This window comes from Diplodia corticola (assembly GCF_001883845.1).
Source record: "Diplodia corticola strain CBS 112549 chromosome Unknown scaffold50, whole genome shotgun sequence".
In the NCBI taxonomy this organism is placed as follows: domain Eukaryota; kingdom Fungi; phylum Ascomycota; class Dothideomycetes; order Botryosphaeriales; family Botryosphaeriaceae; genus Diplodia; species Diplodia corticola.
The window spans coordinates 220,160-242,199 of NW_017971529.1; the positions used below are offsets into that span (position 1 = coordinate 220,160).

The 22,040-nt window shown below is 57.3% G+C and overlaps 8 protein-coding genes across 8 annotated transcripts; 4 read left to right on the top strand and 4 right to left on the bottom strand.

Moving 5' to 3' along the window:
• Positions 1-302: 302 nt before the first annotated feature.
• Positions 303-929, bottom strand: BKCO1_5000068 (uncharacterized protein; the record flags this gene model as incomplete). Its single annotated transcript, XM_020276663.1, has 1 exon — positions 303-929. One exon carries the CDS (start codon positions 927-929, stop codon positions 303-305), a length of 627 nt encoding a protein of 208 aa, XP_020127567.1.
• Positions 930-6,871: 5,942 nt separating this feature from the next.
• BKCO1_5000069 (uncharacterized protein) lies at positions 6,872-7,584 on the top strand (the record flags this gene model as incomplete). Its single annotated transcript, XM_020276664.1, has 2 exons — positions 6,872-6,893; positions 6,971-7,584. 2 exons carry the CDS (start codon positions 6,872-6,874, stop codon positions 7,582-7,584), a joined length of 636 nt encoding a protein of 211 aa, XP_020127568.1.
• A 2,416-nt stretch (positions 7,585-10,000) lies between these two features.
• BKCO1_5000070 (zn2 cys6 dna-binding protein) lies at positions 10,001-11,273 on the top strand (the record flags this gene model as incomplete). Its single annotated transcript, XM_020276666.1, has 3 exons — positions 10,001-10,230; positions 10,282-10,556; positions 10,615-11,273. The coding sequence occupies 3 exons, from the start codon at positions 10,001-10,003 to the stop codon at positions 11,271-11,273; spliced, it is 1,164 nt and encodes a 387-aa protein (XP_020127550.1).
• Positions 11,274-11,852: 579 nt separating this feature from the next.
• BKCO1_5000071 (uncharacterized protein) lies at positions 11,853-13,064 on the top strand (the record flags this gene model as incomplete). Its single annotated transcript, XM_020276667.1, has 1 exon — positions 11,853-13,064. The coding sequence occupies one exon, from the start codon at positions 11,853-11,855 to the stop codon at positions 13,062-13,064; it is 1,212 nt and encodes a 403-aa protein (XP_020127549.1).
• A 343-nt stretch (positions 13,065-13,407) lies between these two features.
• Positions 13,408-13,980, bottom strand: BKCO1_5000072 (alpha beta-hydrolase; the record flags this gene model as incomplete). The annotated part of the gene is made up of 1 exon (XM_020276668.1): positions 13,408-13,980. The coding sequence occupies one exon, from the start codon at positions 13,978-13,980 to the stop codon at positions 13,408-13,410; it is 573 nt and encodes a 190-aa protein (XP_020127515.1).
• Positions 13,981-15,366: 1,386 nt separating this feature from the next.
• BKCO1_5000073 (phosphatidate cytidylyltransferase) lies at positions 15,367-16,596 on the bottom strand (the record flags this gene model as incomplete). The annotated part of the gene is made up of 2 exons (XM_020276669.1): positions 15,367-16,113; positions 16,174-16,596. The coding sequence occupies 2 exons, from the start codon at positions 16,594-16,596 to the stop codon at positions 15,367-15,369; spliced, it is 1,170 nt and encodes a 389-aa protein (XP_020127548.1).
• Positions 16,597-17,278: 682 nt separating this feature from the next.
• Positions 17,279-19,230, top strand: BKCO1_5000074 (atp-dependent rrna helicase spb4; the record flags this gene model as incomplete). The annotated part of the gene is made up of 2 exons (XM_020276670.1): positions 17,279-17,562; positions 17,619-19,230. The coding sequence occupies 2 exons, from the start codon at positions 17,279-17,281 to the stop codon at positions 19,228-19,230; spliced, it is 1,896 nt and encodes a 631-aa protein (XP_020127514.1).
• A 209-nt stretch (positions 19,231-19,439) lies between these two features.
• BKCO1_5000075 (glucose receptor git3 protein) lies at positions 19,440-21,088 on the bottom strand (the record flags this gene model as incomplete). The annotated part of the gene is made up of 4 exons (XM_020276671.1): positions 19,440-20,416; positions 20,520-20,655; positions 20,749-20,864; positions 20,938-21,088. 4 exons carry the CDS (start codon positions 21,086-21,088, stop codon positions 19,440-19,442), a joined length of 1,380 nt encoding a protein of 459 aa, XP_020127551.1.
• Between the last annotated feature and the right edge of the window lie 952 nt (positions 21,089-22,040).

Consider the following 22,040-nt stretch of genomic DNA (forward strand, 5'->3'; position numbering starts at 1 on the left):
GTAGCAACATCGTCTGTTTGCTTTCCTTGAACCTTCCGAAGCCTTCTCACGTGAGCAGTCGAAGTAATAGATGTGAGCATTGAGCCTACGAATATGCACCCCGCCATGCACTTCAACTACCCACGTCCGGACGAGAGCTCACATCCGAAACCGAAAGAGAGCAAACCAACCACCAAGAAAGCGCTAAGCTCCCCATCGATTCCATGTCATCACAGCTTATTCAAGCCCCACCGAGTCCAAACCCAAGAAACCCATCGTATATCTCACCAGTTTGGTGCCAGCAGTCCACTCCAGCCCAGCGCCTACGCATCCGGGTCCTCATTCTCCGCCATCTTGACGCCCGGCGCAAACGCGTGGACCGCGCCCGCAACCGCCGCCTTGCCCCTACGCGTCCTGCCACGCATCGCATTCGGCCTAACGCAGCCTCTGCGAACCCTCTTCCGCGCCGGGCCGCCATCATAGGTCTCGTAGAACTCGTCGTCATCGTCTCCGCCATCCGAGAACCCCCACGCACACGTGCGGCAGCAGCAGAAGCGCCTACCGCGCGCACCCGTCGTCGTCGTCGTCACCATCTTCGTGCGGGCGGCGGGCCTGGCCACCGGGCGCGCGGGGAGGTGCAGCAGGCGCTGCTCGAAGGCGACGTAGGCGAAGAGCGCGAGCCAGAGGTAGTCGAGGAGCGCGAGGCGCGCGGGGTCGAGCGGGTCGGCGTGCGTGCAGAGGAACTCGGCCAGGGCCAGCGTGTCGACGACCGCGTCGCGCCAGGTGAGGTCGGCCAGGCGCGCGAGGTGCGGGTCGAGGCCGGTGAGGCCCTGCAGGCGGCTGAGGACGAAGGTGGACGCGCCGACGAGGACGCCGCAGAGGACGGCGAGGAGGATGAGGCGGAAGTCGGCGTCGTTGATGCCGAAGAGGAGTTCGGGGAGGGTGCGCATTGTGAGAGGGGTTTTTTTTGCTGGTTGCGAAGCGGTCGCGGTTGAGGTGTTGACTGTTGATGGGCGGATTGCTTGAGGGTGAGAGCTTGGATAAGATGATATCTGTGCGCTTTCGGTTGCGGAAGCCTCCGACGAGCTTGAGGATCTTGTTAGCGTATAGGCTCTGTGGGGTAGAGATGGTGCGGACTACCTGGTCGCGTCGATCGTGGAGTTGTCGGGTTGTGGTGGAGCGAGGCAGGTCTGGAAGCAAGAGCGTCTGGGTAGGACGAGACTTCACTCTCCGGTCATGCTTTGCAACTGCTACATCGCCAAGGCTCGCGGCGCCCTTCTCTCACTACGCCTCGTTAACCGAACAGGCCCGTCCGCTTTCCGTCAGAAATGCAGGAATATCTTTGTGAGGCGGAAGCCGACGTGTTGTGCTGGAGAAATGCCCCCACGTCAGACAATTCGCAAACATGGTTTCTATACAATTCCGAGCGACACATTGGATGACAGCTCCAAAATTGACGATACGCAACAGAGCCATCGAACACTGCTTTAGTGACAGTATGGCCCGTCCTTGGAATGCTTGTCCAGATGTCCGCCACCGTGTTGAAACTCGCAATCCCAGAACATCATGCAACAACTCGTCCATCACTACCCCGGCCGCAAAGCCCCATAAACATAAGGTGACTGTTTGAGGAGGCAGTTTCCATGCGTCAAGAGCCTTGCCGCTGCACTATCCCTCACTGACATCCGATGCCACCGCTCCCTCCCCCAATGAGTGCCAACGGCGACAAGACGTATACGATCCCAACAAATTTACAGTGCTCCTCAGTGTCGGACTCCAACGCACGCACGTCAGCTTCATCCCGGCCTCCTTGCCCGTCACTCCCAGCCCAGCGCCTCCGGCTCTATCGTGACCCACTTATACCTGTCCACTGTCGGCGGCAGCTAAAAGGCAGATCTGCGGTCATAGCAGGGTGGCATCAGCCACGAAGGCGGTCGGACCATGCAGTGCTGGTGCCGGAGGATGAGCGATGCGCCATCTGTCACTGGCCGCTGGTCGAGGGCCACGAAAGCAGCGCGGCCCATAACGAAGCAGATGCTCAAGTGACGGCAGAGGCAAAAGAGCCCCGGTTCTCACCCAAGCTAGCCTGTTCGTACGTGGAAAGCTCTGCCAGACTCAACCCCAGCTATGTCAATGCCGTGCTTTGAGTGTGATATACCAGATGCCCCAACGTAGAGTGCTACGCCCCTGCTGCTCGATGAGAGCCCATGTTGTGATCCAAACTCGCCGAATCGCTGTCCATAGCCATATATTTGCTTGAAGAAAGTGTCCTCCGGCCAATTGTGAGCTTCGAGCCGTCCCAAGGTTTCTCACTGGAGGGTAAGGTGACTGGCCTGGTCGGGCGGCCCGTTCGGCAGGTGAGCTTCGGTTTTGCAGAAGAAGCTCGTCGATAGGAGAGATGCCGTCCATTGGGCCCATGCTGCAAGCCTGCAAGACTCTAGGTGAGGCAGCCGCTGTTGCTGCTAACACTGTCGTCGGACCGGCCATGACACCAGCATTGTTCGTCGAGACGGCACGGCGGGCGCTGTTGAGATTGGATCTATCGCGCGCACGCCATGGTGGAATACGTGAGCGCCTCATATCCATACTTCAAAAACGCGCGCATGGAGGCAACCCACAGCATCTGGGACATCATTTGGTGACGCCGCGCGACACGCGTGTGGGCTGGCCACCAACGCGCATGCGCTCGCTGCCCGGCACGAATTTCGAGCCAAGATTGCCACTCGCCATCACAGTGGCAGCGCGGCACCATTGCCCGCCCGTGAGCAAGACGTCCCAGCCAGACGCAGATCAAGCAAGGCGTCGGCGCAAGATACTGGCGCAAGTCAAGCTATCTGGTGGGCATGCGCCAGCCACAGGCAGCGAAGACACTGAGCAGGCGGAGCTCCTCCAGCTCCTCTTAATTTAATCCTCTTCCTCGATCACCAGCTCAAGGCCAGTAAGAACGACGAAAAGAAAGTAAGTTCGCATCAGCTCCAGTCAGTGCAATAAGAGCGACACTGTGCCTCAGAACATGAGCAGTGCTCAGCGGCCCCAAGGCGGGGTCCAAAAACTGGTTTAATCAAGTAAAATGGCCCCGTAGGGCCGTTATAGAGATTAAACTATAAAGAACTTTTACTGCATAGAATCTGAGCCCGAAGGCAAAGAGAGCTGAAGAAGAAAAGAGGAGCTGGGGGCGAGGAGGAGGGGGGTTTTTATGGAGGTCCCGGAGGCAGAGGTTGATCCGGCGGCACGGGGCCAGCTGCGCGCATTGGCACAGCAACCGACCACGCTAGACCAAAATTGGAGGGCTGGTGATCACCGAGGGCCCGTGGTTGCTTCAGTTAGGCAGGAGCTACGTCATTGGTGGCCTCCGGGACTTGGTAGGTGAGCACCAGATCACGCAGAGTTCAATGCAGGCTATCATTCGGGCAAGCGCGGTGAAAGCATCATGCGTAGACGCAAGAGATAGCACACGTGCAGCTCTATGAGCGCCGTTAGGAGTAGTAGAATGGACGGCAGTGGTCGCTGAGTGAGAACACCAGAGCCATGCGTAGGCAGCCATTTCACTTGAGCGGGCTGCAGCGCGCGGCGCGCCGCGCGCCGCGCGACACCCACATCCAGAACCTGACATCTGTGTCCCGGCATGAAGACGCGTATTCACCATAGGCTGCTCCACGTATGCGCTGGCTCACCATTACAGGAATCGCGACGGCGCAGAGCTTTAGGAGTGCGACATCAGCCCACATCCTGCAAGCGCGATAGGTAGTCTGCTGACAACCGCGCTGCGCCTTCACCAATCCCCCGCATTCGATCCTCCACCGGTAAGCATGTCCTGACGCATTGTCAAACCGCAGCGACTTACAACATGACCAGAGCTCCATGAAAGGGTAGCTATGCTGGTGGCACACAGCGCGCCTGTCACCAATCTCGCAGTGTTACAGCCTCAGCCGCCCTTGACTATGCAGTAACATCGGTCTCAACACTTCACTTGCTCGCTTTGGGGGCTCAAGTGGCGCACCTGGAATACGTTTTGGTACTACACAGACACTTTCCGGGATTGAAGGCACTACGCATATCGGAACGGTGCGTTTTGCGCAACGGCGCACTCGATGTGAGGCTGATACATTGACAACTCGGCAGCACCGGGTGTCAGTCTTGTCGCAGCACTCTAGTCTTTACCGCGGGTCACGCACTCCGATGAGGGCTTTGGATCGGTTCCAGCCTTGACTTGGTACACCACAGCCTCGAGCTGACGCCGATCTGCAGACTGTCAGCGACATTGGACCTACAAACGGAGGCATGTATCAGCCCGCTGAATATCAGCCGAGGACGCTACAGGAATCGAGCCCAACCCACATTACCGCAGCTGAGGGGTGCTTTCTCTCAACAGACGTTCGATCCATGCCTACACTACAGACACTGTCCGAGAACTTTGCTCCTGCATAGAACGACTCCTTGCTCGCGATACCCAAGTCGAGAGATAAGCGGACTTCGTCAAAGACAGACACTTCCCAGAGCACGGGACTAGGTTCTCCACGTTGAGTAGCCAGAGAATCAAACACCAAAGCAGACGTCTCTCTTACCGGGTGTCGGTTTTTACTTGTGATATCAATCAGATCTCTGAACGTGGCATCGCGGTGGTCGTTCTTCGTACACGGCTGATACATACCCGAGATACTCCATCAGGATGTATTGCTTTACATAGAGCGACACTCCCTCAATCATCATTGATCCACACATTTTGGTGTCGGACTTTCAGCGGTCAAGTCGCCATCGAACCATAAAAGCCCTTTCGTACTGATAACAGCTTAAGCAATGTTGATTGCTATCAACCTTCCGACCATGGCTTTCAGTGTACCAAAAAGCCATATGCTGTAGTTCTCGTTTGGTTCATAGCAAAATGCAATCGCTGCAGGGTTCATTTTGGCTGCACGAGGGCATTGCAAGCTACAAGTGATTTTCATGGAAAGCCTGAGCGGAACCTTGTCTTTTCGTGTTTTCGTCTTGGTAGAGGGATTCAAATGCAGATTTCTGGCTTGTTCTGGCACAGTGTCTTGTGGATGGATGCTTTGTGCGAATGTTGGAATTTCAACAGGTGATTGAGAGTGCGTGAACGTGAAAATCTCTCTGAAACCCCAGCTTGGTATCCGATCGCGATATGCTCCTCTCTTTCCTTGAGGTCATTGCCGAAGCTACGGTTGAGCGGAACCAGTCGGCCATTCCATGTTGTGTTACTGGCATGGTTTCCAAGTGCAGCCAGAGGTCTGCATAGAGCTTGTCTGATTAGAAAGTTTTGCAATGAATCGCGAAGGTGTCTCAAAATCCAGTGACGTCAGTAGTTCTCGGCTGACGCAAGCTTTCGCTTCGCGATAGCTGATGGAGGGGTGGTGGCCCGGTGGGGGCGGCAGGGCCGCCGTTGTCGTTACGTGCTGCACCCCAACACAACCTCCACACCTTCACCCCCGCAACTCCAAGTACCCATCATGAACCCCGGATCCATCTAAGCGCAGATCAGCCTAGCTTGAGAAGCCTCGTCGAGCAGCCTCACTTGTAGTAGACCGTCGCCCTCCATGGATCGGACTCGACCGCCCGTCGTCCAACCATTCGTACGAACATCGGTAACGTAGAGACTTGACAACGAGTCAAATCGGCAAGGCGGACGAGGACGCGATCGCGTTCAGACTTTGAAACAAGCCAGAGGAAGGGCCACCGCGCCCGTCGTTTTAAAGCATACGCCTGCTACGTGGCCGGAGCGGACAGGACCAGACACGGACGGGCCAGGCCAATGGTGACACCATCTCTCATTGGAATCACCGAAAGCCTCAAAATAAGCTCAACGGTAAGCGTTCGTGACTGCAAGTGGACCTGCTTTGGAAGACGCTAACATCTCACCGGGGAACCCACTAGGCCGGCTTTCATACTCATTCAGAGCTCGCATGGAGTACTTGCGCCTCGATAGACACCTCTCGCTACGATCCATAGCCATTCGCCAAGAGAAACACTGTGTAGATTAAAGAGTCGAATCCCGATGAAGTACACAGATAAAAACACGTCAGCGTCGTAAGACACATTGTCGGACTGGCGGTGACTACCTAGCTCGTAGGGTTAGCCCGCACCATGCACGAAATTGCGTACAGGCGCCCTCACGCATCTGCATGGCTACCTGATGGCTTGTCCATCTATGGTTGGGCATCAACGCTGGCATTTAACAAAAGTGGTCTCCCTGATTGCGGGCCCTGGTTATCTCTCCGATGTAGGCGACGTTCGCGATGCCAACTTTGGATTGCTTTTTTGTTGGATAAAAGTAGGTATTTCCTGCCATCGTTCTTCGGGAGTAAAGATGAGCGCTTACACAGAAATCAGAGACGGGCATCGTCGCCGGCCGTCCAGATCGTCAGTCTCAACGCACTCGAATGCTGTCTCCCTTAGTCAGTCATTGTTAAGTAAAATGCCTAAAAGGAAGCGCTCAACTGATGGCTTGCAATCATAGCTACTCCACAGCCGAATCCTCAACGATTTTCTTGTCCATACAAGAAGAGGTTTGCACAATGCGAGAACCTGTTAACTCTTCCCACTTCCTGTACCCACACTTGGCCGGATGTCTCTCGCCTAAAGTAAGATCGAAAACGGAATTTCCAAAATGTTTCTAATGATTTCTTCCAGAGAGCATCTGTTTCGATGCCACGGTCGCAAATTCCAATGTGGAAGATGTCATGTGGATTTCAACAAAGACGAGGCCGCATTTGAGAATCACCGACTTCCACATCAAGTCTGTCAGCCACGGACCAACCCCTCCTTGACAGAATTTCCAAGAAGCACATGGGATGAGTTGAAAAGGAGATCTATCCATCGGAAGCCTGGAGACAGATGGCGTGATATGTACAAGATCCTCTTCCCAGATGCCTCAAACATGTCGAACATCCCGTCTCCTCGTAAGTATTTTGCGACTTCCATTATTGAGACAGGCGTTGAAAATTCAGTATGGCCTGATGATTCTTATTTTATCTAGACCATGAGAGCGCTACCGCCTATCCAGAGTTTGATACTCGACGCTTGTTGGAGACGGTCAGGACAGCACTTGAAGCATCATCCGCCCCTGAGCAATGCCACGGGGAAATAATCGACCTCGTAGAATCAGGTCTCAAGAGTCAGACGTACCAGAGTCAACAAGACACCTCACTGTACCCCGATGATCGAAACGATGGTCAATATGCCAACTTCAGTGCTCTTTCTAGAGAAGAAGGTGCAGGAGCAGCGACCCGCTCAAATGGTTCGCTATATGCCGGAGAATTCTCCGGATATGAGCATCCTCCGGGCTCCTGGACGCAACCCTCAGCCTCTGGTCTGAGCTCAGCCTCGACTCAACCTGATTCTTTCATTGATGGCACATCATCCGAACTCAATATCCCCCATTGGCCGCCTCAACAAGGCGAGCATTCGAACGCGCACACCGAGGGGTGGGAGCCTTTCGGTTTTGGTCAGTATCCTGATGCGCCACCAGCGTTTGCGGAGACATCCGTCACCAATCAGCACAGACACTCTCCACACTGCGAAGTTCAGCCTGAAGCCTATGAAGTCCAAGGCAATGGAGGTGAGCAAGGCTGGCGCGCTTATGATATTTGATTTGGAATGGGAATGTGCCAATGATCCTGGTTATTCCTTCGTTGGACTCTACAAACGGCGGCTATTAGATTGGGAATCACCCCTCTCTTTTGCTTTTGGCAATGACGATCACGTCTGTCGCTACTTCTACCATTTTGGATTCATTTGGATGAGGGTTTGGTCAATAGACACTCGCATTGGCTGGGCGGGTTCTTGCAGACAATGAAGATACATTTGGCATGCAAGCTGCTTTTGGATGCAGTCAACAGCCCGCAAGAGCAGAGCCTCGTGCTCCTGAACGCCTACGCGTGCGTCCAAGGCTGAGTCTTTGCGTCAAACCATGACGGTGGGGTCAACGCATGCAAGTCGTCGTATTCGGAAGAGCCGCGGAGGCAGCACCGGCTGCCTTCTGGCTGCCTTCTTTTAGTGTCTGCCTTGTTCCGCTGTGGACCCAAGATATGCCCTGCCGCAGCCTCGCAGCCGAGATTACGCATTCAGCTCCCACCGCAGTGTATCCACACCCATTTCGGGCATGATTGGCCAACCGGAGCCCCGCAGATCCCAGCTGAGGTCCGCATGACCAACCGCCACGCTGGCAGTGCCTCGAGTCGCGCGCGGCGTGCGGCTCCCTTACGCGGCTGCGCATCAGCACGCGAAGGTGTGCATGCATGCTGCTACGATTTCAACTTGTGAGCATCTATCCAAGCCATAAAAGTGTGGTTGTCCGCTCGCACTTTCTCAATTGACACCAACAGCATTTTTCACCTTTCCGAAGAATTTTCCAGCAGAGCCTCGTCTTCAGAACTCAATTTTTGCCTTTCCAATGTCTCGCGGGACCGTTATTGCAAAAAAAAAAACGCTAAATGCTGTAACGCACCTTGACACCTTTTTTTTTTTCACCCCCTGCTGACATCCCCATCTCTGGACGCAGAAACTGAGAGCTTTGTCAATTTCTTTATGCGCTCGTTACCGGTCCAGATACCGTGGACTAGCTCTATCTCAGCTTGCAGAAAATTCTACCGTCCGAATCTTCCCCGCCGTGAGCTTTCAGACCCACCAACGCTTTGAAGATTGCCGATCGCGGCACTAAAACATACTTCGTCGTTCAAGCGGCTCTGCCAATGCCGTCCCGCCAATGGCTTCTCATCTGGGAGGAGAAAATGCCGACGAGCTCCGGTATTTCGCAGAGCCACGATGAAGCTCTTATAGGACAACGTGAAAGAGAGAAATAGGCTGATCCCGCAAGTGAGATGGCCGTGATTCTGCAAACATCGGTCATGCTGACAACACGCAGGGCGCTTTCTAATTACATGTGTCGTATGCTCACTACTACTGTAGGAACCCTCTTGAACCAAGCGGATGACATACCGCCGGGCACTCATCTCAGGAAGACACATCGAGCGGCTTCAACTTTGTTAGGATCTCTTGTTGACTCTCACATGCGCGCTAGTGATTCCAATGACCCTGATGACAGACAAATGCCTGAATCTAGACAGTGATTCCCTTGATATGTCTCTTTTCTGCCCAATAATATAATCAGGGACATTTTATAAGTAGATACTCCTCCGTAGTTGCCGGTGGCATGCACAATCAATTGCGATGTTGTGCGAGATTCTTGGTCTTTATCAAGCTCTGAGGCTGGCAAATGCGGGCTCAGCTCGGGTTCTTTCTTCAGCTTCGAGGATGGAAATCTCAAATACCATCCATCATGTAGCGGGCCCAGATGCCCGTACCAGGGAAATCGAATACGTCATTGGGAAACTTCAGAAGAAGCGCTGAGCCACTGCACGTGCAAGGCTGTTATCCCAAAATGTTCACCGGGCTGCAGACCGCCTGGTTCGGGCGAAGCAGGCGCTCCTGTAGCATGACCGCTTGAGCGGCAACAGCGCAACCAGCCCTGATTGGGCGGTAAGTCATGCAGGATAATGCAACCCGGCGGGATGCGCTCTGATGAGTCTGCCTCGAAGACGCCGCGGTGCCAACGCAAGGACAAGGACGCAGGACATGGTAATCAAGGTGCAATGTCTGCCAGTAAAAGCTGCACACGGGTATGCACAGCCTGCACGTATGCTCCACCCAGGCGTGTGACCGCTTGACCGAACTCTCAGATGCGTATTTCCACCGACGCGCCTTTTCAGCCTCCTGATCCACACACACACAAATAAATCCGCCGCCGCCACCCGTGCGAACGATCCGATCCTACCATTACCCCGAGAAGTAATCCGCCCCTCGTCTCCGGTGGGCGCCCGCTTGTGCTATTGGAGAAGACTTGGGACGTTCGACATCATTTCAGGCCTCTACCTCACTTTGCCGTGCCTATTCCCGCCATACTTCCGACTAGTAGCCCACCATACCGCCCCTTCGGCGGCTAAGAGACCGACGGCACTCTCAGGTTGCAGCGCCGCCGCTACCCCACGTACCACGACAGGCTTGCCGCATGAACGGCCATGAGTACCCGTTTCGACCTGCAGCGCAAGGTAGTCACAGTTTAGCTCAAGGCGCACGCCGCGGCAGTTCCGACAGGCTTGCACCTCCACGCCAGCTCAGCCCCGATACCGCAGAATCGCAGCCGCGCCTCGCCTGTCCTTACTATAAGCGCGCGCCCAACCAGCCCCCCAAGCGGGCGTCTTGCATTCATCCCGGTTTTCCCAGCATCGCGCGGTTGAAGTAAGTGTTCGAGAACAATGGTGGGCATGGCCCGGTGCTAACATGACAAAGGGAGCATCTGTACCGACGTCACCAGATATTCTGCTGCGTTCGATGCAACCAACGCTTTGATACAGAAGATGAACATGACCGACACGAACGAGAGGCTCGTTCCCTCTGCTGGGACCGCGGGTACCAACGAGACTACAACGATGGGTTCGATCAGAAGCAAAGAGAACGGGTGAAGAAGAGAATGAAGGCGAGCGAGATAAATACAGACGAGAAAAAGTGGCGGGAAATCTTCCGTGTACTGTTTCCGGAGGACCAGGAGATGCCTTATACGCCCTGTAGGTTCTCCCGCTACACGTCTGTCGTCCAGCTGCGACGGATGCTGACTCTTCACAGATTGCCATGGCGCGCCTTCTTCAGAGCTGGATAACTACCACCGGTACTTCCAAGCCCATACCGACCGCGTTCTTCAGCACAGGCTCGGCTCGACCCCGAACGAGGCGATGAAGAGCCTCGTGCGCGACGTGCAAGAGCAGCTCTTCGAGGAGTTCCACGCGTTGCAAAGCGACGACGACCGCAGCTCCTGCACTTCTCGGGCCAGCACTCCAGTGAGCAGCAACGCATCTCCAGGGCCTACTTTTGACTTTGGCTTTGAGGAGGACCCGCCAATTGCCCCAGCCGATGATGGGATGCAAAACTCGGCGACGATTTTCTTCGGCGAGGTGGTCGGAGGGGAAGTGACGGTTCCCAATCCCCAGCACGTCTCGTTCCAGTACCAGAGCACTCAGACGCCTCAGATCGTTCTATCCCGGCCCTTCTCACCGGGACCCCAGGCGTGTGAACAATTCAGGCAGGTCAACAACATTGCGCACGTCAATATCGCCGGCAACTCTCACCCAGTGTCAGCCTACTACAACAGCTTCAATGGTGGGGAATCTGTTGGGAATCTCTTTCCGGTCAACCATCAGGTCCAAACAGATGTCCGCATCTCGGATCCAGACATGGATGAATGGGTAGATCCGTCGGCTACTGGTCCCAACGCCTTCGGAACCTAATCTGTCTTCTGACGTCAGCTGTTGGGCGGCTCTCTTGCGGGATCGAACACAGTTCCGAGATTCCTTACGACAATTCATGATTTTCCCTTGTCACGGCCAGCTTCATACTTTGGTTCTTGGGGGTTTCAACCAGGGTTGGTAGGTTTTTAAAAGCTATAAAGACTCGGAAAAAAATTCAACGACGGATGTGAAGCGAATGAGATTTTGGCGTCGGAGTCGGTAGTTAGCAATCAATGGACACACTAGGGACACTTGTAGCGCGATGAAGTTGTGAATAGCACCGAGCTTCTGCAGTCTCAGACCCATGGACCCGGCCGGGGAGACGGGCCCCGAGCGGCGCCGAGAAAAATGACGCAGCGGGGACGGACGGCCCTTCCTTCACCGCCTTTGCATCCACCCCGACCCTAGCTCCATATTCTCCACACCGCAACCGCCGCCGCCCTGTCAAAAAGTTCGCCCCGTCACCACCACTTCCCACAAGAAAACTCCCCTATTCTCCCACCTCATCCTCCCTCCCTCCCACCCATAACAACCACAACCACCACAACCTCAACCTCCACCACCACCACCACCACCACGATGCGCGCCTCCACCATCCTCGCCGCCGCCACCACGACGGGCCTCGGCCTGCTCCCCCCCCTCGCCGCCGCCGGCCTCCGGCCCATCCGCAAAGACATGCTCATCTCGCCTTACGCGCAGCTCCCCTTCTCCGACCTCCCGATCCGGGTCGCCGACGCCGGCGGCCACGGCTTCCAACACGTGCAGATCCCCGTCGCGTGCGCGCGGTGCTTCCCCGCGGATCCCACACGGCCGCGCAAAAACCTGCAGGACGGGGTCCTCGAATTCGACTTCCGCATCACGCGCACGCTGGGGCTCGACGGCGACGACGGCGCGCAAGTGAACGGCTTCACCGTGTCGGACGCCGCGTTCCCCGTGCGGAGCGGGGGGGATGCGAATGTGGCGGGGGCGCTGCGGTTGTTCGTCGCGGAGGAGGGGCAAGTCGCGCCGGAGGTGGCGTTGGAGGGCGACGTCGCGTTTGAGGAGGTGTGGCGGAATGCGTCGCATCTGGTGTATGGGGTGCAGTATAACATCACGAAGGTGGGGGAGGTGGTGCCGGGGGCGCCGGCGGGGTTCCGGTTGAGCTACATGCGCGCGCCGCAGAATAGCGTGTTGCGAATCGAGCAGGGGGCGGGGAATATCGAGGGCGAGAGGTACCCGTTTGAGAAGCCGGAGCTGTGGGTCGATGTTGGGACGAACGAGGAGGGCGGGGCGAGCGAGCATTTCGCGTGGCGGAAGGAGCTGGATTGGTTGAATCGCATGCACGCGGCTGTGTATCCCGGGTGGGATCAGGAGTTTGTGAACTGCAAGACGACGGCGTGCAGGGTGAACAAGATCCACACCAAGGTTACGAAGGCGTATGACGAGTGCGTCGTGCGTGTCGAGCACCCGGATCAGTTTGAGGGCGGTGTCGTGCCGCCGGGGTGTTATGTGTTGCTGGCCGGCTACTATGGCAAGCGGAACATCATGTGGGTGGGCTGCGCCGTTGTGTTCGCCATCACCCAGCTGTTGAAGAGGAACTTGGAGGGCCAGAGGAAGAAGGTCGAGCAGGAGAAGCAGCAGGAGGAGCTGGACGAGCAGATGCTGGAGAGGAACGAGGATGACATCGTGTCGTACATGATGGAGGTTGAGGCCAAGGCCAAGGGTGCTACTGGTGCGGAGCCGGCGCCCGCTGCTGTCGTCGAGGAGGAGACTGTGAAAGCGAGGAAAGGGCACCAGGCTTCGGAGGAGTAAAGCTGTTCGACGACGATGGTGTTTGGGGAAACAATTCAAAATGCAATGTATTCATTCACTTTGTCATTGGGGACTTATGAGTGGGCATGAAGGCATGTACGATCATTGAAAATAGACATAGAACTGGTTTAATACTAATACGCTCGAAGCCATAGACCAATGCTTTCATCCTTTTGCAAAATTTTCCGCCAGCCCATCCTCGCCTAGACATGTTTGAAAGCAGAACCACAATTTACATCCTCGCCTAGAAATATTTGATAGCGAAACCCAAACCCAGAACCCCCGCCTCCATACCCATCCGCATCCACCTCGCCCTTCCCCCAAAACCCTACCCCGCACCTCTCTACTCCCCCCGCATGATCCTCCTCTTCTCCAACACCCACCCCACCCCCAACAGCGCAAACATGCCCACCTCCAACTTCGCCTGCAACAACGGATCCTGCACCTCGCCCTCCCTTCCCGGCACCTCATCAAACGCCGCGACGCCCGGATAAAAATACGCGCTCCCCTGCGTGACCCAATACAAGCCGCCCAGCACCACCGCCGTCCGCAACCGCGCCAGCTGCGCCTCCCTGCGCACCGCGACCGTCGACATCGACGTCGTCGACTGATCCGCACCAGACTTGATGGTTGTTGCTTTCGTTGTTGTCGTCGTCATCACGTTATCATCATTCACGACGACGGGCGACGGCGTCCAGACGTGGTAAAGGGTGGCGAGGCCGAGCAGCAGGCCCATGGACATGGTCTGCGCGTTGTGGAACTTGGCGTGCGGCAGCCACAGCGGGTGGTAGATGTGCGTGTCGTTCCAGTCGGCGAGGTAGCAGCCCAGGCTCGTGGTGAGCCCGACGAGCGTGAGGAGGATGCGGCCCGCGGTGGGGGGCTGTATGAGGCGCGGGCTGCTGCCGGGAGAGGCCATGGTGCTTTTTTTTTTTTTGGCGCTTTCTTTGGCTTTGGCTTTTCGGGGGAGGGGGAGAAGGTCCGTGTGAGGAGAGGACGGGACGGCGTTTTCTTTCAATTACTTTGGTTGTTGGTGGTGGTGGGGGATTGCCACGTCTGGCCTCATACACTCCCTTGCTCCGGCTGCTCGGACTGCTATATATGTCGCTGTACTAGCTTGGCTAGCCTTTCCGTTTTCGACCCCTCTCTTCGGCCTCGGGCTCGGTCAGGGAAGCTTGCTAATGATCGGCGGACCGAGTCTAACTCCAAGACTCCGGGGCGGAATCTTCAGCAAGCGGATGTAAGACGGGGTGTCACAGAGCGGGGCAGGACAGCCGCTAGTCTTCTTCCGCTCGGGGCGTCGGAGAACCGTACAACGGCAGAGGCGGAATGATGATCCAATATGGGTACAGGGAAGTCGGGCAGCTTCAGCGTTTCGTTTGACAGTCGTGTATTGAGGAGAAGGGATGGTGCGCCGTATATGTATCCCAGCATCTGCTCCGCATCCTTGAGCGCATCACCTTTTCCCCCGCCCCGAACTCCGGGGCCGGGGCGGGTCCTCGTGAGTGGCCACAAACCCAATCCAGGATTGGGAGTGGATGACAGGAAGAGCCCCACTACTTGTACTGTGATCGACCAAGAACTGCAAGCGTCCGGTTCGGTTCGGACGCGCTTAGAAGGAAAGCTTTATGGATCCGAATAAATAAGGGAGCCGCAATCGCATGAACGGGGCTGAAGCGGAAAGTTTCCGTACTCAATGATTTTTCACAATACATACAGTCGGCATTCGGTGTTCGGCCGATGCTGACACGCAGTACGGCACAAAATATACAGCGACCGGAGAAGATGACATCGGTTCGGGCACGGGGTCACAAGTGCAAGAATTGCCGTGTGCATAAAAAGAGATCGACAAAGGATCTGAGACACCCTTAACCCAAGATCTGCAGGCATAAAACTTCGTAGGGAGCCAGAGAAGTGGGTAACGGGTAAGATGCTCGGAATGAGAGACGACGAGAGTTCAATTGGGTAAAAAAAAATTACTGCCATTTGGCTTTCATCATCTAGGCAGCTGGTGGTATCATACAAGCCCCGCCTAGGCATCCTCCTCTACCTCTTAGGTATCGCTAGGCAAAAGGAAATTCTAGAAGTGAGGTGAGCATGATCATCAATCCTTCGGTATTCATTCTTGGGTGCGCCGCGAAACCAACCCTGCCATTCCGGGCCCTCCCACCGGGCGCTCGACCCTTCCCAATGCCTCCCTGCCAAACGCCGAACCCGTGTCAAGTATGTCAAGTTGTAATAGTTGCTCTAGATGATTCGTGATGGAGATCTGTTTGAAGCTCTTCTGGCAAAAAGCGCGCGCACTTCACGCGCATCCGAAAACCTTCAGGAAGCCCCACAGCCCACCGGCGGCGAGAATGGGGATGGTAACGTTATCATCCCAGCCGAACAGGTCGATGGCCTCGCTAACGCTAGCCACAACCCCAGCCACGACGCTCATGGCGCCGAGAGCCAGATTGCCGGTAATGGTGCCCTGGTCGTTGCTCCATCCGAGGGATTCCTTGACCGCCGCAGGCAGGCCCAGTCGGCCCTGGAACGCAAACGCAAAGTCTCCCGAATCGATGCCCGGGTTCTGGAACTCCACGCTCGGGGCGACCCAGCCGTAGAAGGCCGCGGCCGTGATGACGCCCATGACGACGGCGGCCAAGCTGCCGGCCAAGCTCTTGCCCTGGCGCACCTTGGGTGTGTACCTGCCCCATCTCCTGCCCGCAGTGCTGGCGGCCGTGTCGCACCAGCTCAGCAGCATCACGGCCATGACGCCAATGTCCTTGGGGAAGAAGCGGAGTGCGGCCCACGCGCCCAAAAGATACCAAATGACGCCATTCCAGCCGTCGACTTCAGACTCGCGCATCAGCGCGCCCAGACACCGGATGTAGAAGCGGTTGAAGGATGGGAAGCGGTGCCGTATGACGTCGGTGGTGAAGATGGGGATGAAGAGCGAGAGGAGAACGGGGTGGATCTGCGACGGTTGCGCGTACGAGGCGTAGAGCCCGAGGGTGAGGAAGCCGATGGAGGTGTGGAGTATTTTGCGAGGGATTTCATGCCGGTGGATCTGGACACTGTTAGCTTCCCGCCGGCCGGCCACAGGCTCGCTGGGCAGAGCGAGACGTACAAAGTTCCGCCATTCCTGGTGGATGGGAATCAAGCCGAGCGGGCTTGGGCTCCGACTCAGACTGCGCCAGTATTCCTTGTTCGAGCTTGCAGTGTATGGCGAGAGATGGCCATTCGACGAGCCGTTCGGCAGAGACAGGTCCTTCCTGCTCCTGCCCGTTGTTTGCGCAGCCGCAGCGTCATGTAACCGCTTCTTGACCGGGCTTCTGCTGCGGAGACGCGAGCGCCGGCCGAGCTCGTCGGAGCCCGAGCTGCTGTCGTTCTCGTCGATGGGTGGGGGCGAAATGATTTCGGTGTTGCTGTTCATGCGGCGCGCGGCGGAGCGCGTGAAGTAGCCGCCAGCGCTGCCATTCTCCGAGGGAGTGGGCGACGGGCTGATGACGCGCGGCGTCCTGGGCACCTGCGATCGGGCTGCGACAGCCATGGCGGGATACCAGCAGGCGGAGAAAGGTGGAAGCAGAGACGGGCGGACGTAGCCGGAGAGCGACGAGGGTGCGGCGGACCAGAGGTCGGAGAGGAGTCGGCAGAAGGCTGGAATGTTGTGCGAGCCGGGTCTTGTCACAGGGTCTTGTGGCTGTGGCGAGGACACTAATGGCAGCGGCAGAAGGGTCGTCGTCGCGTTGGGGGCGCGTGTTGCCGACGCATGTTCTGTCGCGTCGGAGTCGGCGGCCAGCGTGGAGGTTTATGGGCTGAGGAAATGGAAGGCGGCGGAAGGGGCGCAACAGACGGATACAGCCAAGATTGCGAGCAGGAAGTCGGCGGCCCCGGGCAGCCTTGATTTTTTCCATTTGCGATGCTGGCCCGGCCGACTCGGATCGCACATCATCGCGCTTCCGGCCGGCCAGTCATCCGCACCGGCCTGAACCAGTCACCGCTCGCCCTGCCGCCCTGGCCTGTCGATGAATGCCCTGTTTAGACCCTGATGCGCCCGCCCACGTGCACGTGCTGTGCGCGACTCGACGCCTCCGCTTATCGATAGCTGCTGACTCGCCCTTGAATTTTTGCGCCGCCAAAGCAACTCGAGCGCATCCAAGCGCGCCGCATCCACCGGCCGCTACCAACCCTCGCCCTTCGCTCTCGCCCCTCGCCGCACCCCATCTCTCGCCATGGCTCCCGAGAAGCCGAAGAACCCCAGAGCATGGGATGCCCTCACGCCGCCGCTGTCGCAATGGGTCCTGGATGCCGTCTCCAGCATGGGCTTTGAGCGCATGACGCCCGTCCAAGCCAGCGCAATCCCGCTCTTCATGGGTTACAAGGATGTCGTCGTGGAAGCTGTAACAGGCAGCGGAAAGACCCTGTCCTTCCTGATCCCGCTTGTCGAGCGTCTTCTGCGCCTAGAGGAGCCGCTCAAGAAGCACCACGTCGGCGCCATTGTCGTCGCTCCTACAAGGTACGTCCAATCGCATCCGCCGCCGTCACTACGTTTTACTGACTGTGGACTTGCAGAGAGCTAGCAACTCAGATACACGCCGTCCTCGCATCTCTCCTTGCATTCCATGCTCCCTCTGCCGCCGCATTACAACCCCGCGACGAGACCTCGACTGGCGACGAGAAGCCCACCTTTCCCTCTTCGACCCTCAAAGTGATACCCCAGTTGCTTCTCGGTGGAAATACCACACCCGCCCAAGACCTTAGCACTTTTCTCAAAACCTCTCCCAACCTGCTCATTGCCACTCCCGGCCGACTCCTCGAACTCCTCTCCTCTCCGCATGTACACTGCCCGCAATCGTCGTTTGAGGTCCTAGTCATGGACGAGGCCGACAGATTGTTGGATCTTGGCTTCAAGGATGACCTGCAGAAGATCCTGCAGAGAGTGCCCAAGCAAAGGCGCACCGGCCTGTTTAGTGCCAGCGTGAGCGAGGCCGTGTCGCAGCTCGTTCGCGTTGGTCTGAGAAATCCGATCCGCATCGCAGTCAAGGTCAAATCCGCCTCCGGAGCCCTTGACAAGCGCACCCCGGCATCTCTGCAAATGAACTATCTTCTCACACCTCCCTCTCACAAACTCCCGGCTGTCGCAAAACTCCTCTCCACCCTCTCCCCAACTCCTCAAAAATCCATCATCTACGTCTCCACATGCGCTGGTGTCGACTACTTCCAACATGTCCTCCCCGCATTACTAACCACAGTCACCGTTGTCCCCTTACACGGAAAGCACCCCCAAAACGTGCGCGACAGAAACCTCAAGCGCTTCACCGAGAGCGTCTCCCCCACCGTGCTCCTCACCACCGACGTAGCCGCCCGCGGCCTCGACATCCCCCTCGTCGACCTCGTCATCCAAATCGACCCGCCCTCCGACCCCAAAACCTTCATCCACCGCTGCGGCCGCGCCGGCCGTGCCGGACGCCGCGGCCTGGCCGTCACCTTCCTGACGAAAGGCACCCACGAGGAGGACTACATCCCCTTCCTCGCCGTGCGGCAAACGCCCGTCACGCCCCTGACGCATCCGAGCGTCGAGACCACCGAGGCGGAGGCGCAGGAGGCGTCGCGAACCATCCGCGACCTGGTGCTCACGGACCGCGCCATCCACGACAAGGCCCAGCGCGCCTTCGTCAGCTGGGTGCAGTCGTACAGCAAGCACGCCGCGAGCAGCATCTTCCGCGTGCAGGACCTGGATTGGAAGCAGCACGGCGATGCGTGGGGGCTGCTGAAGATGCCCAAGATGCCCGAGACGAAGAAGTGGGACGGCGATTGGAAGCTGGGCATGTCGATCGATTGGGACGGTTTCAGGTTCGCGGATAAAGTCCGCGAGAAGCATCGGAGGGAGGAGGAGGCGAGGGCGAAGGAGGCGGCGGAGAACGGGACGGTGGAGGAGGAGCAGAATCAGAAGAAGCGGAAGGGCGGGAGGGACAATGCGTGGAGCGAGCAGCGGGAGGCGAAGAAGCTGAGGGAGGAGAGGAGGGAGAAGAGGCATAAGAAGAAGGAGGGGGAGAGGAAGAAGAAGTTGACCCCTGAGGAGCGGAAAAAGGAGGATGAGGTCAAGGCCATGATCGAGAAGGTCAGAGAGCAGGCCAAGATATCGAATGCGGACGATGAAGAGGAGTGGGAGGGGTTTGATTGAGGGAGGCGAAGGGGATGATTGCGGAGCAAAAAGCTCATGGACTCGCTTGATTGATACCAGCACGAGAGGCACTCAAAACGGAAGTAAAATAACAATTCATCCAATAACGCGCCCAAGCAAAGAGGTATCAAAAATCATCATCCCAGCACCCCGAACGCGCCATACGTACGTACATCCATCCCGATCCAGCAGGCCCTTTCACCCAATGCTCATCGCCAGCGAATCCACCTGCGCACCCTCCTCCCCACATCCCCCCGTATCTCCCCCCGCATGTGCTCGTTGAACCCGTACGTCAACGCGTTGGCGAACCCGACGTACTGACTGCTGCTCTGCAGCACCGCCAGCGTCTTGCTGTCGTGCCCGCTCGCCTCGATGAGCCGGTTCACCATGCCCGGCAGCCAGAGGAGCACCCACATGGTCGGATACGCGTTGAGCAGGAGCATGCGCCGGATCTCGCGCGCGACCTGGTGCGACTGCGCGGCCGCGAAGGTGGAGATCGTGGGGGAAGGGAGGGAGGCCGCCGCATGGGGGTGGGAGGGACGGTGCGCGTCCGAGGACCGAGTGCGCTCATCGCGGTGGTGGACGCGATCGGGCGGGGGCAGAGGCCAGTCGTCCCTCACTGCCGCGTCCGGTGCGACGGCCTGCTCTTCCACGTCTGCGGGCTTGGCGCGTGCGGCGAAAGTGAAGTTGGGGTTCGCGTCGAATCCGAGGACGTTGTGGGTTTGGCCTTTTTGCGTCGTCATCCGCACGTACTCCAGCTGCAGCTGATCCTTGCGATAGTCGTCGTCAACGTCAACGTCGTCGTAGTCGTCGTCGTCGTCATAGCTCGCCGCCGAGCCTTTCCTGCTTCCCATGATCTTCTCTTTGGTGGTGACGAGGAGGCCGCTGCCGTTGCTCTTCCTCCTCAACGTCGCCGTGAAGCTCGCCCTCCACGAACCGCCGGCAGAAGAAGCCGGGTTCAGCCCGGCCGTCGAGTCCTTGGCCTCGGCGTGCGTCGTCCCCGCCATCATCTGGAAGTGCTGCCGCATGTACCACCACACGTAGACGTACACGCCGATGGTGACGAACATGATGGCGAACCGCCAGCCGTGCCCCAACGCGTACCGCAGGTCGGTGCGAGAGGACGAGATCCAGCACCAGTTCCCGCTCACTGGCGCCATCGTCTGCAGGCCTGCCGCGGTGGTACCTATATCACGTGGCGGGTTAGAAAACTTGTATGTGTGCAGTCATGGATGGTATGTACATGAACAGCAACAACAACGACAACAACGCGAGAAGGGGAAACTTACTGGTGATGAGGGGGACGATCCACACGGATGCGCAGATCATGGCTTTCCTGCCGAGCGACGCGTTGGGCATGTACGTCTTGCGGGTGATGGTGAGGACCGTCACCAGAGCGATGGCGAGGATGGAGAAGTCTGCGGCCTGCAGTACGTGGTGGAAGTCAGTATCGTATCGATCGCCGTCACTGCTACTACTACCAGGTGGGCATGGGGGCATGGGGTCTGTTTTGCTCACCTGCACAGACAACTGTCCGATCCATCCGTTGAACGTGCATGCCGGGCTCGGTGAGAGACCGTGGTTTGCGACGTTTATTATACCGGATATGGAGTTGTTCAGGGAGTTGATGAATTCTGACCGGGAGCTCTGCTGTCAGCGCTGTTTGTACGATGATGGGCAGATTGTGTGTGGTGGCGGAGAGCGTACCGGCAAGCGCAAGGTTGAGAACAAGGGCATGGCGAAACGAGCGTTGCTGCTCGTGATAGACGATGTAGGAGATCAGGACGCAGGATGTGGCCACGAAAGAGAGCAGGCTTCCCACGAGGGTGACGGTCGCTATCAGCTCATTGTAGGCCATCCTGAGAGCACGACAACGCAGGGCAGCGTGGTCGTGGAAGGGGAGAAGGGGAGCGCCGTGACCAAGGCAAAGTGCGGTGCGGTGATGGTGGGGTGCGGTGGGGTGCCAGGGCTCCCAACTATTCATGTACGAAACGCACCGTTATGCATCGTCTGCTCAAACTCCATAGGGTACTAGTTTCAGGAACCGATGACGCTTGGCGTGCCTAGTCGAGATGCTAATTGAATCAGAAAAGGAACATTCCGCAAACGCGAACCCGGCAGCCACGCTCGTTTAGATGGTCAAGCTTGACTGCCGATCCACATCCCCACCGGACCGGCACGACAACCCTGAGGGGTGCGATCCCCCAGTTGCTTTGGTCATGTGAGGATCCCACCTGTACCCGACGATTCGTAAGTAGTTTCTTAGCGTTGGACGGAATCATGCAGTGGTCCGTGCCCTGGAGTGGTATGATGTATAGGGGCTCCAAAAATAGACGTTACCGTTGCTGATGTGATCCTTGGACTTACTCGCCGTTCGCTGTCACAAGGCTTGCATGAAATTGGCATCACTTTTACGGACGTAATCATGCTTGATTTCGCACAATGATTACCCTCGCAGGAGCAAACCAGTAAAGCAGTCCAACAACAGCATAGGAAAAGCCAGTTGCCAAGACTGCGGTGCCTGATTAGCGATTTCTGACACAGCCAGAAAAGCTCTCGGCACGTTACAGATCATCGAAACAGCTCCTTCCAGATGGAGCAGCTTGGTCCGCTGGGGCAAATCCGGATTCGCACATCTCCACCAAGCGAGTCGTGAACCGGATCGGCGTCTCGTTTCTGTCGGGTGGTGCAGGTATCAGACTGTTCAAATAATCGGTACGAGAATCGAAAAGAGGAGCCGAGCCCACCTGGAGCCAGATACTAAAGTATGTACGATGGAACGGCGGTCCAGGAAGCTTTATGGCAATCGC